The sequence below is a fragment of the Microplitis demolitor genome, chromosome 8, assembly GCF_026212275.2.
Source record: "Microplitis demolitor isolate Queensland-Clemson2020A chromosome 8, iyMicDemo2.1a, whole genome shotgun sequence".
Lineage (NCBI taxonomy): Eukaryota > Metazoa > Arthropoda > Insecta > Hymenoptera > Braconidae > Microplitis > Microplitis demolitor.
In genome coordinates, this window is record NC_068552.1 from 11,193,022 (window position 1) to 11,207,069 (window position 14,048).

The 14,048-nt window shown below is 29.8% G+C and overlaps 1 protein-coding gene across 1 annotated transcript; it reads left to right on the top strand.

The window, feature by feature from the left end:
- The first annotated feature begins 10,699 nt into the window (after nucleotides 1–10,699).
- LOC103572993 (uncharacterized) lies at nucleotides 10,700–12,696 on the top strand. Its single transcript, XM_053741109.1, has 7 exons — nucleotides 10,700–10,707; nucleotides 11,186–11,429; nucleotides 11,525–11,731; nucleotides 11,842–11,901; nucleotides 11,980–12,256; nucleotides 12,331–12,508; nucleotides 12,592–12,696. Exons 2-6 carry the CDS (start codon nucleotides 11,186–11,188, stop codon nucleotides 12,407–12,409), a joined length of 867 nt encoding a protein of 288 aa, XP_053597084.1. The 5' UTR covers nucleotides 10,700–10,707; the 3' UTR covers nucleotides 12,410–12,508; nucleotides 12,592–12,696.
- The last annotated feature ends 1,352 nt before the right edge of the window (nucleotides 12,697–14,048 follow it).

Sequence of the window (14,048 nt, forward strand, 5' to 3'; positions counted from 1 at the left end):
GTGTGTTAAGACCAGTCAGGGTACGCATGTATTTCTATGTTTAATAAAGAACCGCCATCATTAATCCAGTGTGATTATTTCATGTTCTACAAATTGGTGACGAGAATAAAACGGGAGATTTAGATAAACGTGTTCTAAATACTCAGTTATCATGACGGAACAGGAATTAGCCGAGTGGAAGCGTCAATTGGAGAGCCAAAGATTACAAATTGTGCGAGAACAACAAGAGAAAACGGCGCAAAGAGGAGCATTAGATTTATTGCGTCAACATATAGTGCAAAGCAGTACAAACAATGTTGCAGTGCGTAGTGTACGCATAGGAAATCTAAGTGAATACTCCACAAAGGATGATTAATGTCAATGGAATGAAAGATTCGACATGTATTGCTCATTAAATGAAGTGCCACAGGCAAAAAAGGTACCTCTTTTTTTAACTATGGTAGGAGCTGAAACATACGCGTTAATAAAAAACTTATGCACACCAGCAGATGTAAAAACAAAAACTTATACCGAATTAAGTGATATTATGACAAATCACGTGTGACCACCAGTGGGTACGACCACGGAACGTTACAAGTTCAAAGAGAGGCGACAAGAAGAATCGGAAGGCATAAAGGAATACGTATCTAATCTTAAGTCAATGTCGGTATCCTCTGATTTTGGTAATAGTTAGGCCAATTGTTTAAGGGATCAATTTGTATGGGGCTTGAGAAGCGACGCGATAAAGAAAAGATTATAAAGATGCACAGAATGTTAATCTAGTGAGGAATTTTAATCGTAAGACGGAACAAAGAAACGGTAAATCAGGGTGTTATTGTTGCGGCAAAGCTGGTCACGTGAAAAGCCAGTGTAAATTCAAGAGTTACAAATGTAATAAATGTAGTGTTGAGGGGCATCTACAGACAGTATGCAGAGGGAAAAAAAGTAAACAACACGAATTTAAAGGGAACTACGGCAACAGACTCAATGAACAAATAATGGTATTGAAGAAATTGATGTTTATCAAGAAATGGAAGAGTTATTCAATGTGGATGAAGTGTCCAATAGCGACGGTGGAGACGACATACATCTAAATATAAAGAATCTTTCCCTTTCCTCTTTATGGTTTCTGTCGAGCATCATATGATGTCATTTAACTTGTTCTTTGGTTTAAATCATATTATTAACAAAAAATTGAAAAATTACAGTTTTTAATATTTTTCTTGGATATTTTATATATTATTGCTCTGACATGAGTCAAAACTTATTTAAATCTTGATTTTGATCATTGACATTGATTTATGCCTTAATACACTTATTTTATTGAACATAATCGGTAATTAAATTTTCAAAACTGCTTCTTCATTAATGATTTTTGAATTTTAAACTTACAAACTTTAGCATAAAACGTAACTTAATAGAGCTTGAAAAGATTAAAAAAAAAACAACTGCATGTAATAGCATTTTCGAGCTCGCAGAGCACGAAAATATGTTCGCACTAATGTTTTTGACCTCTTTGAGAGGGAAGTTTTGGAGCTGGCTCGTAGGGCTAACCAATGCCCAGATTTTTTTTTTCGCAATTTAATATTTTTTTTTTTTTAACTTCCCGCTTAGAAAATCGATGATTTTCAATAATTTCGTGTGTGTGTGTGTGTGTGTGTGTGTGTGTGTGTGTGTGTGTGTGTGAATGGTCTATAACTTTTTAACTAATGAATCAATTTGAATGCATCGAATGCCGTCTTAACCATCTCAATCGGTTAATTTGTTCGAGAGATATCGTTGGTGAAAGAAATGGTAAAAAACGGATTTTTTTCGAATATCTTCAAGACGGCTGAATCGATCGTTTTCAAATTCTATGCAGCTCTAGAATTCAATAAAACGCGCCTATTGCCACCTCAAACGTCAAAATCAGTTGATTAGTTCAAAAGATGTCAGCGTTGAAAAGTTAAAAAAATAACATTCTATGTTATTTTTTCCAGAGAAATCAAAATGTACTGCACTAAAATGTGTCTAAAATCTTATAAACTTTTCCTCTTTATGGTCTCTTTTGATCATCATGTAATGCCATCAAACTTGTTCTTTGGTATAAACTATGTTATCAATGAAAAAATCGAAAAAACGCAGTTTTTAATCGTTTTCGCGGATATTTTATATATTATTGCTTTGACCTAAGTCAAGACTCATTCCAATCACTGACATTGATTTATGCCTCAACACATTTAGTTTATTGAACATAATCGGAAATTAAAATTTAAAAACTGATTGTTCATTAATGGTTTTCGTTTCTTAAACTTTTAAACTGTAGCATAAAGCGTAGCTTGTTAGAGTTTGAAAAGCTCATAAAAAAACAATCGCATGCAATAAGATTTTCGAGCTCGAAGAGCTCGAAAATATAGTCCCATTAATATTTTCGAGCTCCTTGAGCTCGAAAACAGCGGGAAGTTTTGGGGCTGGCCCGCAGGGCCAACCGACGCCCGGATTTTTTAAATAGGGATCGTACGTTTGGGAATACGTAGGTCTTACCCAATTGGGAACCTATAGGGATTGCCAAATCGGAGCCTAAGTACATTTCTGCGTTACATACCAATGTAGGGTCCCCATTGGGCAAACCAATTGAATCTCAGGTGGGTGCACTCAAAAATTTATTTGAATAGAAATCAAATTTAGAAAATTGAAGACATCAATAAATTAATAATTTTATTATTTGCATTGTATTCAATTATGTTATTGTTTATAGGGTAAATAGACCGATAGCGGTATATCCACTAATATTGGGGCAATGATTCCTTCTTTTGGCAATTAAAAAAAAGGAGAAGTTAAAATCTTTTAAACTTTTCTAAAACTTTTTAAATTTTATATCTCAGTTTTTTATAACTTAATTCATTGTTGAAACTTCAAAATTTTTTAGCTGTCATCCCGCTTTGAGTCCTGTTAGCCTATTTCCAAGAATTTAAACATAACTTTTTCTTTATAACATTTATGAATGCGGTAAATAATAAAAAAAATTTATAGACTTTGTTTTATAAATCATTTTGCAGTTTTTATGAATAGTCTTACGTTGTTTAGTCGTATCTTAATTATTTTACACAATATTATGATCACACACCCGCACAGCTTGATATTCACTCAGAAATTGTCATTCGATAAAATTTGTTAGAACTCAATTGTATAAAATTTTATATAATTATGTAATATCATATAACATTTGATGGAATTATATAAAATTTTATATAATTAGATGTTATCATATATAATTAGATATAATTACACAAAATTATATATAATTTTATATGTAATTTTATATATTTATATATTATTACATAAAATCATATATAATTTTATATTATTATATATGATTATATCTTATTATATATAATTTTTTTCCCCCGATATTAATGTTTCCCTAAACAATTTTCGACAAAGAACAATAAAAAGTGCGTGTCAAGAAAATGAATTATTTTTCTCAATATTTATTTATTTCATTGTTAAATGAATATTCTTTCAACTTGAAATAATATTTAATTATTATTAATAACTCATTCTCTAAGGTTCACTAATATAATCCATTATGACTACTTTATAAGCTCTACAGGCAATTAATTCGATTTTATGTTTGCTACTTAATGCGTTATTATTACTAAATATTTTGTAGTCTCTAATGATTAGTTTTGTTGGTGGATTATAAAATATTTCGTTAAAACAACCAATTATATAATTGGCAATGGAAAATCAAATCATTTTGTTGACATAACTAAAATTTAGTTGTCAGAAGAAAATTTTTTTCTCAGTGTGGGTCTGAACGGTAACTATTGGACGAACCGAATCATGTTAAACGGATACTTTTAAATGATCTACTTATTCATTCTATTACAACCATTCAACTTTATGAATTATAAAGAGCAATTTAATTAGTATTTTCGATTATTTAAAAAAAAAAATAATTATTTTGTACTATTTTATTATAATTACATAATTTTTTAAAATAAAACGTATTTAATTTAATTGATTATTTACCTATTTATTTAATAATATTTTATTTATTCATTATTTATTATCTATTATTTTCTATTTATTATTTGGAACCCAGTTGTATTATGTTGTTCTACCGCCATTATTGAAAATTTCATTTATTATAATTTTTTTGTATTATTTTTTTATTAAATTAATTTTTATATGTAAAGTTATAAAATTGTGGTTGTTGATTGCAAGTAATAATGAACTAAAAAATATTTTAAATGTTAGTAGTAAATAACTTTAATCGGAAAATTAAATTATTTACAACTTAAAACTTAGTTCATTTAAAAATCAATAATTATTCATTCACTTATTATTAAATAAAACTATAATAATAAGTTATTTAGATATTTAATAATTGATTAGTAGATTTTTTCATTCAATCATGGGTCACTGCTCGGAGAGATTCACCAACAGTGGCCCAACGTTGCAAACCGATAATCGGCCTGTCATAAGTAGCCGTTCATTGGCCAGCCATCAGCAGCGTTGTATGACTGGCGATTCTTTTAAGAGAAGTCATATTCTGTTATGAAATTAGTAATGTCATAATATATACATTCAAAAATTGTAACAGAACCTCACTTCGATTGAACTACGCTATTTTGATGAAAAATAAAACGGTTGTTGCAAATTAACCAGATTTTCCACATGGCAATATACATATAAGGATATCCGTTATTTACCAACTTAGATTTTTTCACTTGGCCATGATATATAAATAATTTATTTGTGATCCAAAAATAATAAAAAAAGTTTATTCTAATGCCGTTTAGTCCTGCCTAAGTAATGATACATTCCCATTTTAGTTCAATGATTATAATTTTATTATTCGCTTAAAAATAAGAGTACAGCAATGAATAATACGTAATGTTATAGGAAATTTACCGCTCTTCAAAAAAGGTCTCTTATAGTTTTATCGTGAATCCAACCATTTAAGTGATATCGAAGCTCAAAATTGATAGATTTAGAAAATAGTGTTTTTCGATTAAAATTCTACAACTTTTCAGCAAATAGATAATACTTATGCTTTTGTCAATTTTTTAGTAGATTTCATAGAAATCTAACTATTATATTTGTCCTGATGATTGAATTTTCGAAAAATTTTGCTACATCTAAACTCAGCTCGTCGAGCTGAATCAGAAAATACATTTGGTTCAAAAGTTTATATATGTATATATATATATATATATATATATATATATATATATATATATATATATATATATATACGACATAACGCGCCGTTCTCCAACGATAGCGTCCACAATTCTACACCGATCTTAATAAAACTTAGTGCATTTCTTCTATGGACGATTACCTTGGATGAGTTTCAAGATGAGCCAAATCGGCCAATGAGTTTAGTAGATATGGTTAATTGAAATTTTGTAAAATTTTCAAAAAAAAAATTGTTTACCGATTCAACTGGATGTAACTTTTAACGGAAAGAGATAGCTTGTTTTTGTTAGTTCTATTTGAAAACTCGCTCTATTGCCTTCAATTTTCACTATGCAGCTCATTGATTCGACCACTTTTTCTAATAATTAAATGGTTTTAAAAATTAAGAAAATTTTATAAAAACTTATTCTATGCAGGTTATCACTTTGATTATCCCTACAGTCTTAAACCAATTGCTTCGAGACTTAGTATCCTTTTTTTGTAAGCGACTACTTTGATCGAGTTGGAAAATGAGCTCAATCGGTTGATTAGTTTAGAAGTTATAGCAACCCGAAATTTTCAGAATGTCAAAAATTCATATTTTTACTTTTTCTTTCTTCGATATTTTTTGAATGTTATAACTTATCGACTTTGTATAAGATTCATCTGAAAGCTCTTCAAATAAGCTTTAATTTTCATGCCTATATTTGGGTCTAGACCAATGAAATTTCTTCTTACCATTCTTACCACTCATCAAATGAAATTTTGCTATTGCATTGGTTCTCCTACTTTCAATAAATTCCTTACAATTCTAAGTATTGTATTCATTAGTAAATTTATGGAACTGATTGAATTTATATTATTACTGTGTAACACTCATAAAATCTAAATATTTCAATTCAAATGTGTAAGTTTAATTTTGTTTTATTTACAGTTTTTATGACTGATTTTAAGTATGACACTCAGAACTATCATAATTGAAATTTTAACTCAAATTATTTTATTCAATTTCGTATTAACTATTAATCCTATAGTAAAAAGAAACATAATACTTTTTCGTTGATACTTTGATTCTCTTTAATTTTAATTTTCGTTACTTAACTTATCATTCCGATAATTTTTAAAATTTTCTAATTTCAATTCTTAAATTTTTTGCATCTAACTTTAAATTTTTTGCCAATTTTTTTATTGCTCTATAACCTTGAAAATTTCTGAGAATATCAAAAAAATGTTTATTTTGTTATTAATGTTTATTTGAAGGGTTGAAATAATTTAATAATGAGAAATCTACATCCATTTCGGCTACCGAATCCCATACAAAGTTGCCGTTAATGGAAAAAATGCCGTAGCTTGGCCGATATCCGGCTGCAGTCGCTGGGCCAAGCATTAACAATTAGTAATGCCCCAAACTTGGTTAATTACCAGCAGCCGATTAATTTTTCATCAAGATAGCGTAGTCAATTTGATGTGAATTTTTATTTAAATTTTTGGATGTATATGTTATGGTATTACTGGTTTCATATCGGAATATGACTTCCCGTACCGGAAACGACAGTAATACGACGCTGCCGATGGCTGGCCAATGAATGGTTACTTATGATTGGCCGATTATCGGTTTGAAACGTTGGGCCACTATTTGGTGAATCAGTGGCCCATATATCCCTTACGAAGTCGCCGTTAATGAAAAAAATGCCGTAGATCGGCCGATGTTTGACTGCCGTCGATCGGCCAAGCATTGACAAGTGTTAATGGCCCGAGCCTGGTTAATTATCAGCAGTCAGTTTACAACTGGCATCCATTATTCGTTGCGCAAGCGCAGTGAATTTAGACAAGCAGCTGATTGTTAGTTGTTCGTCCATTTTTATTGATGTATATTAAATACGATATTAGTTCAGAATTAAATTAAAGTTTACATTTAATTTGAGTTTTGCCAAAATGTCAAACGCGTATCAACGAGTAAAAAAATTTAGAATGTTAAAAAAATTAAAAATTGATAACCAGCAACAGCAAATAGATAAATGTGAAAATGTAATAAATGAACATGTGACTTGTGTTGTTAATAACTGTGATAACAATATAAATCCTCAAGTCGGCTGCAGTAATTGGGATAATAGTTTTGTAAATAATGATATTAATATAAATATTAGTAGTAATGAGAGTGATAATAGTGATAGTGATAGCAGTGAACGTGTTGTCATCGATAATGATGTGAATTCAAACGTCAGTTTCCAAGAGAAACTCCGAAGATGGGCTGTGAAAAATATAAATAGCCTTCAATTAAATGTTATCTCGAAATTATTAGTATTATTGAAAGATGAAGGACATCCAACGCTGCCTAAAATAGCTCAGTCCTTGCTACAAACTAACCATCACAAAGTGAACCAGTCCATTTTAAGTTTAAAATAAACCGATTGTGATTATAAGTATTTAGGGATAGCAAATGGATTGAAAAAAATTATTGTTCCAAATATATTTACTGAAAATGCTATCGAAGTGCTTATTCATATTGATGGTATGCAGATCTATAAAAATTCACAAATCCAAGTGTGGCCTATTACTGTTAAGGTTATCAATGACAAATACGTCACTCACCCTTTCGTTGCTGCTATTTATTGTGGAGACTCCAAACCTGCTAGTGTACAGGAATATCTATCTGACTTTGTTGAAGAGTCTAAAGTGTTAATTAACTCAGGTATTTCTATTGGTGAAACAAAATATGGTTTCAAAATAACTGCTATTGTTGCGGATTCGCAAGCCAGATCGTTTATTAAATGTTGTAAACAAGCGGGAACTTTCTATGCGTGTGAAAGATGTGTCACGAAAGGAGTGTCTGTGGGTGAGAAAAAAAAAAGGGTGTACCCTGAAATGAATTGCGAACTTCGTACCAAAAAATCGTTTAAAAAAAGGATGCAAGCCGAACATCATACAGGTGATTTGAAGTCTTCTCTCACTAAGATACCTGGGTTTGATCCTGTTAATGCCATTGTCCTGGACTCAATGCACCTACTACACCTTGGTGTGATGAAAACATTAATGGAATCTTGGAGATTGCGAAAAAGTAAAGCACGCTTGAAGAAATCAGTATTAAAACATCTTCGATTGAAATTTTTATCTGTCACGCGACACGTACCTTTTAAATTTCAAAGAAAAGTATTTGATGTAAATGATTTATCAAGATGGAAGGCAACACAATATCGTTTTGTTTTACTTTATTGTGGGCCAGTAATATTTCAAGATATTTTAACAAAGGATCTATACAATCATTTTTTACTTTTTGTTGTTGCCTGTCGCATCTTACACAATGAAGACGATGATAACTTTCAATGACTATTCGAAAGAATTATTGAGAAAATTCTTTTACTTGTTACCGTCATCATACGGTGAAAAGTCGCAGACTTTAAATCATCATAATTTAATTCATTTAGCCGATGATGTGTCCAATTTAAAACTACCCTTAAGCAGTATATCTGCGTTTTGGGGTGAGAATTATATTGGGAAAATTAAGAAACTTGTTAAATCACCATACAAACCCTTGACTCAAATTTTAAACAGACTATCCGAAATTGAAAATGAAGATAAATTAAAAATTAAGAAACAAACAATAATCAAAAAGTGTGTGATTGATGAAGTTTCAGAAATTTTTATCAGTGAAGGAGTTGAGTACTTGCGTGTTAAAAGTGTTATTATAAATAATGTTTATTTGTCTTCAACGCAACCTCATAATGTTGTAATATTAAAATATAATAATATAGTTATTGTTGACAAACTGTTAATCAGAAAAATAGTTAAAAAATCACTGACAATAAATGATATTTACATTGTAGGTCGTGAAATGGTTAATAACGATGTTCTATTTAAATACCCAGCTCCTTCAACTGATGTTGGTATTTTTGTAGGCGAACAATTTTCAAATTTAACAACGTTATTGCCAATTACGTTAATAAAAAATAAGTGTATTTCATTGAACTACGATGAAAAATTTTGTATAATATCTTTATTACATCTTTGATTTATATTAAAAACTCGAAGAAAGCGTGAGTGTTTGATATTTTGTGTTTGGGAAGCCAGTTGATTTGAAGTACTTTTGCAAAATTTTAGAACTAAATTTAGTGTCATTAATTGTTATAAATAATATTTAAATAAAAAACCCTCTAGAAAAATTTAAGGTATTAAATTTAACGCTCGTCGACATGCATTAAAAACAAAGACCGCCATCAATTGTATTAAATGTGTGTGTGTGTGTGTTAGTGTCGCAATGATTCTGAGGTTAAAAGCCAATTAATTATTTCAAAATTTTTTTTTTACAAATAAATTACAAAAAAAAAAAAATCATAAATATATACATGTAGAAAATTAAAAAAACTATTGATGAAATTTTAAACAGTTTTTTTTTAAAAATAATTTCTCGTTTTTAAAATAATTCAAAAATTATTAGACGTTGGCTGACGTCAGTGTAATGTTTTGCAGTCGGTCCTTGGTGTCGCACATGTCGCACGTTCCTGTTGGTTAGTGGTTTGTTTAGTTAAAGAACTTGTTATTTTCTTCAGTATAAATTTAAATTGTGTGAATAATCTATCGGATTAAAAATAATAAAAAAAAGTTTTTAATACGGGCTTTCACTTGAATAATTGTAATAAAAAATATTAAAAAAAAAAAATAAACTATTTAAAAGAGTGCAAGAAAATTTGGCGCGCATAAAACAAAAGAGCTAAGCAGAGTCAAGTGTATCAAGTGAGTGCGGGTTAATTCTGTGCATCAGTTTCTCAGTGTCGCATATTGATCGTCTGTCAATAATTATTTCGTTGAGAAACTTATCTCTTATCTCTTGTTTTTTTTTTTTTTTTTTTTTCTATTATTTATTTCTTAATGTATAGCAATTATTATCAGTTGTATAGTTAATAAATAGAGAATTATTTGCATTAAAAATAATTTTTAAAAATACCTCGATAAAAAAAACAAGTTATTAGGATAATTCAAGACGAGGGCTTTCTGTTCGTCGAAATTCCGCAAACAAAGCCACACGTGATCAGTTTATCTAGTAAATGTGTGCGTGTGTATCATGCATTAATTATCGGTGTCACGTGTTGCCCATGGTTTATCAATCCACTAAAATATTATTTCGTGTTTTTTTTTCATTTTTATTATTTCAAATATATCAATTATAATTAGCAGAATAACTACTAGACAGTTAATCTTCTGTATTAAAACTATTAGAAAAATACCGGATTCAAGATATTTTTAAGAACAGTCGAAGCGCGGGCTTTTCTCTCTGTCATTGTGCGTTAAACAAAGCAATAGTGTAGTCAAGTGGATTAAGTGAGTGTGTGTTAGTACTGTGCATCAGTTTCTTAGTGTCAGGTATCGCCTATTGTGAAGCAGTCTATTGAAAAATTTATTTTCTCTTTGTGTTTTATTTATTAATAATATATTTACATACAGTTCACTCAATATTTAAATAAATAACCGTAGTATATTTTCTGTAAAACTGAGTTGTAGTTAATTAATATATTTATAAATCTTCTTTTTTTTTTTTGGTTACGAGTTTAAAAAATCAAAAAAGTAAGTAAGCTAAAAAAATTTTTAATTTACACGATCCTGAAGTTATAAAATTGTTAAAAATATTTGGATTTTTTTTAAACAAATAAATTACAAAAAAAAAAAAAATCAAAAATATGATCATGCAGAAAATAAAAAAAATTCAGGGGCAATTTTCTTTTGAAATATTCCGTTTTTTAATTTAGCGTTTTAAAAGAATCCAAATGTTTATATGTACCTGAAGATCGGAACATTTTTTGCGCCACAAAAATGAAAAATTTATGTAATTTGTCTGCCTAGGGGTAGTTGGGGACATGCGAATTATTTCAAAAATTTAGATCCAGTAGATCTTTTACTTTCTATTTTCGTTTCGCGAAAACGTTCGGAATTTCAGGTACGTAAATTTATTAAACGCCTGCTAATTTTAATATCATAAATTTACAATTCTTGGAGGAAAAGTTATCAAAAATACAAATATTAAGAGTTGAACATTATATAACAGATGGAAACAAACAACTCTGATGACAAAAACGTTTATGCTGTAGTTGAATTTGCATCAAGTGAATTCGCTGATAAAAAAGATGTAGACCTTGTACCGTCAAAATGGATTCAAGAAGAAGATGGTGAATTACTCTGCCAATATCCACCTGTTAACGATTATCATAAGCTTGACAAGTATACTCAAGAGTTACGTGACGCAAAAAGAGATTGGGCAAAATATTCAGTTAAAATTTTGACATACGCCGGTGAATAATATTTTTCTATTATATTTAAAACAATTAATTATCACAATAAATTTATAATTGTATTACAAGGCTTTTCCTTTTTTATCTTCAAATAGATACCTATGCAAAAGGAAAAAAACGTTTAAAACGTGCATATACAACAACTGACGTCAGAAGCACCGATGACGAACATCAGCAGCAGAATGAAATCATCAAACCAACGATAATTTCTGCGAAGTCAGTCAGTAATGAATTAAATTCAATATCGGCTATGGGAGAATATCCTTCTATTTCTACTAATGGGGAAAATTTACAAAAAGAAAGTAAATAAATTATAATTCTGAAGTATTTTTATTCTAAATTAACAGTCTTTTTTGAGCTACGTATTTGATATTAAACTTTGGTTTTATAAATTAATAAATTTATTTTACAGAAACGATACCAGTTGATAAATTACGACCAGCTCCTGAAGTCAATGAAGCATTTGATTTTGGTAAATTTAATTTTTCATCATCTTGATCATATTAATAATAATAATTGTTGAATATACGTGTTTTTTTTTCTTTTATAGAATCCTTGAAAGAGTTTATTAATACAAAAATACAAGAGCAGAATATGTTAATTCACCGTTACTTAACGAATGAAAAGAAAAGCCTCCAATACGATATAAAAAAATATTTTGACGAAATTAAAAACACGTTGGTGGTCAATAAAGTACCGTCAGATTCTCATCAAAGCGTATCTAGTGCGATTGAGGAATTAGGTGTGACACTTCCGTTCAAGGAGCTGGAAGATTTTCAAGCTTTCGATGCTACTTTAAAAAGCACCGCATCAAAAAAAAAGATTGGGTAATTATTATATTTAACATTACAAGGACTCATGTAACTAAATTTCCATTATTTATATTTATTTTTATTTATAGCTGGCATTATTTAGAGTTAAAACGTATGGAGAAGACAAAGCCAATAGATGTGTTAGTAAGATGGGATCTGCTATACTAACAAAAAATGTTGAAAAATATTATTCAGGCACGGGAAAAGTTTCCAAAGGTGTTGGAAAACTCAATTTCAGTGACACTGAAACTTATGCATGCATGAAAGGTAATATAAAAATTACTTTCATCACATTACATATACATTGTGTTATACATATAATTTTATTTATATCTTTTTTGGTTTTTCAGACACTGTAACTGAAAAATTTGGTGACTCCGAAGAATGCAAGAATTTTGCTGGAAAAGTAGGAAGATGGCTTTCTGGACACGGTGACCGAGAACATGGGCGTAAAGAGAGATCTTTATCAGTTTAAATTATTTTTATTTCTTTATTTTATTTATTTAAATTATGAAAAATAACTTGTAGTCTTTAAATAATTAACGACTGATTCCCAAATTTGTTCTTATTTTTATTTATGTTTTTTGTTTTTATGTATTTAAGTTATGAAAAATAACTTGTAATCTTAAAATAATTAACGACCGATTCCCAAACTTGTTTCAAACATGAAATTCATTATTTATTATTATTATATAACAATTACTTAAAAAATATATCATTTGAATAAATAACGATGTAAATGTCCGAATAAATAACCAATTTTATAAATATGAAATAAAATTATAATAATTAAATTATCAAACCACTACTAAAAAACTATAACTATAATAATTAAAATAATAATCGTTTATCGTCTAGCTATTGAGTGATAATTTGAATAACACTTGGCGCGTTGCATATTTCCATGAACGGGTTTATAATTTATATTTATGTGTGGGCCATTGCTGGTTGCCATTAACGGGTTAATAGTTTTTATCAAATTTGGCCCATTGCTGGTCACTATTAATGGGCCGATAACTTTTTACTAACCTTGGCCCATTGCTGGTTGCTACTAATGGGCCAACAACTTTTTACTAAACTTAGCCGATTAATAGTTGCCATTAATGGGCCGATAACTTTTGTTATACTCGGCCGATCGTCGGCTGGCATGACTGGCCCGAGGTTATCATTTCGACTCTCAGCCGTTTATCGGCCATTAATAATTGCCATTGCTCGCCCATTAATGACCATGTCTGGCGAAGCAATGGGCCATTAATGGGCCGGTTTCCAAACTTTGTATGGGATGGCCTTTTTGTTTTTCTTATTTTTGCTGTCATGATTTATTTGTTAACAAAGGCTCTAAAAATTATAAAATATCTGCTCAATTAATTTCCATGGCCTTAACACCGCATTCGGTCTCACTCAGTCTTATGCGTGTGGATAATGCTCTCACGCTCCCACCCACAGAGGTATTAAAATTAATTTTACGGGATGATTGGCCCCATGGATCAATTTGTTTTCTTGTCAAAGGTGTTAAAATAGTTGTTTGGTGAACATATATAAAAATGGAGCATCAGAATTTACGTGAAGTCAACTAATTATTTTGGGAGCATCAAAACGCCTGCAAAGCAATATGGTTGACGGAGAGTGTCTGGGAGTGTTGACGACTCATTTTTAACTATATTGTTTAAAACATACGTGAAAGTCAGCCATGAGAATTTACGTGAAGTAAGTAATTTTTTTATGTGCCTTGATCACCTGATACCTGGAAATTGGCCGTTTGACCAAGCTAGCAGGTAGGCATATGATCTTAGTACATACTAACGCT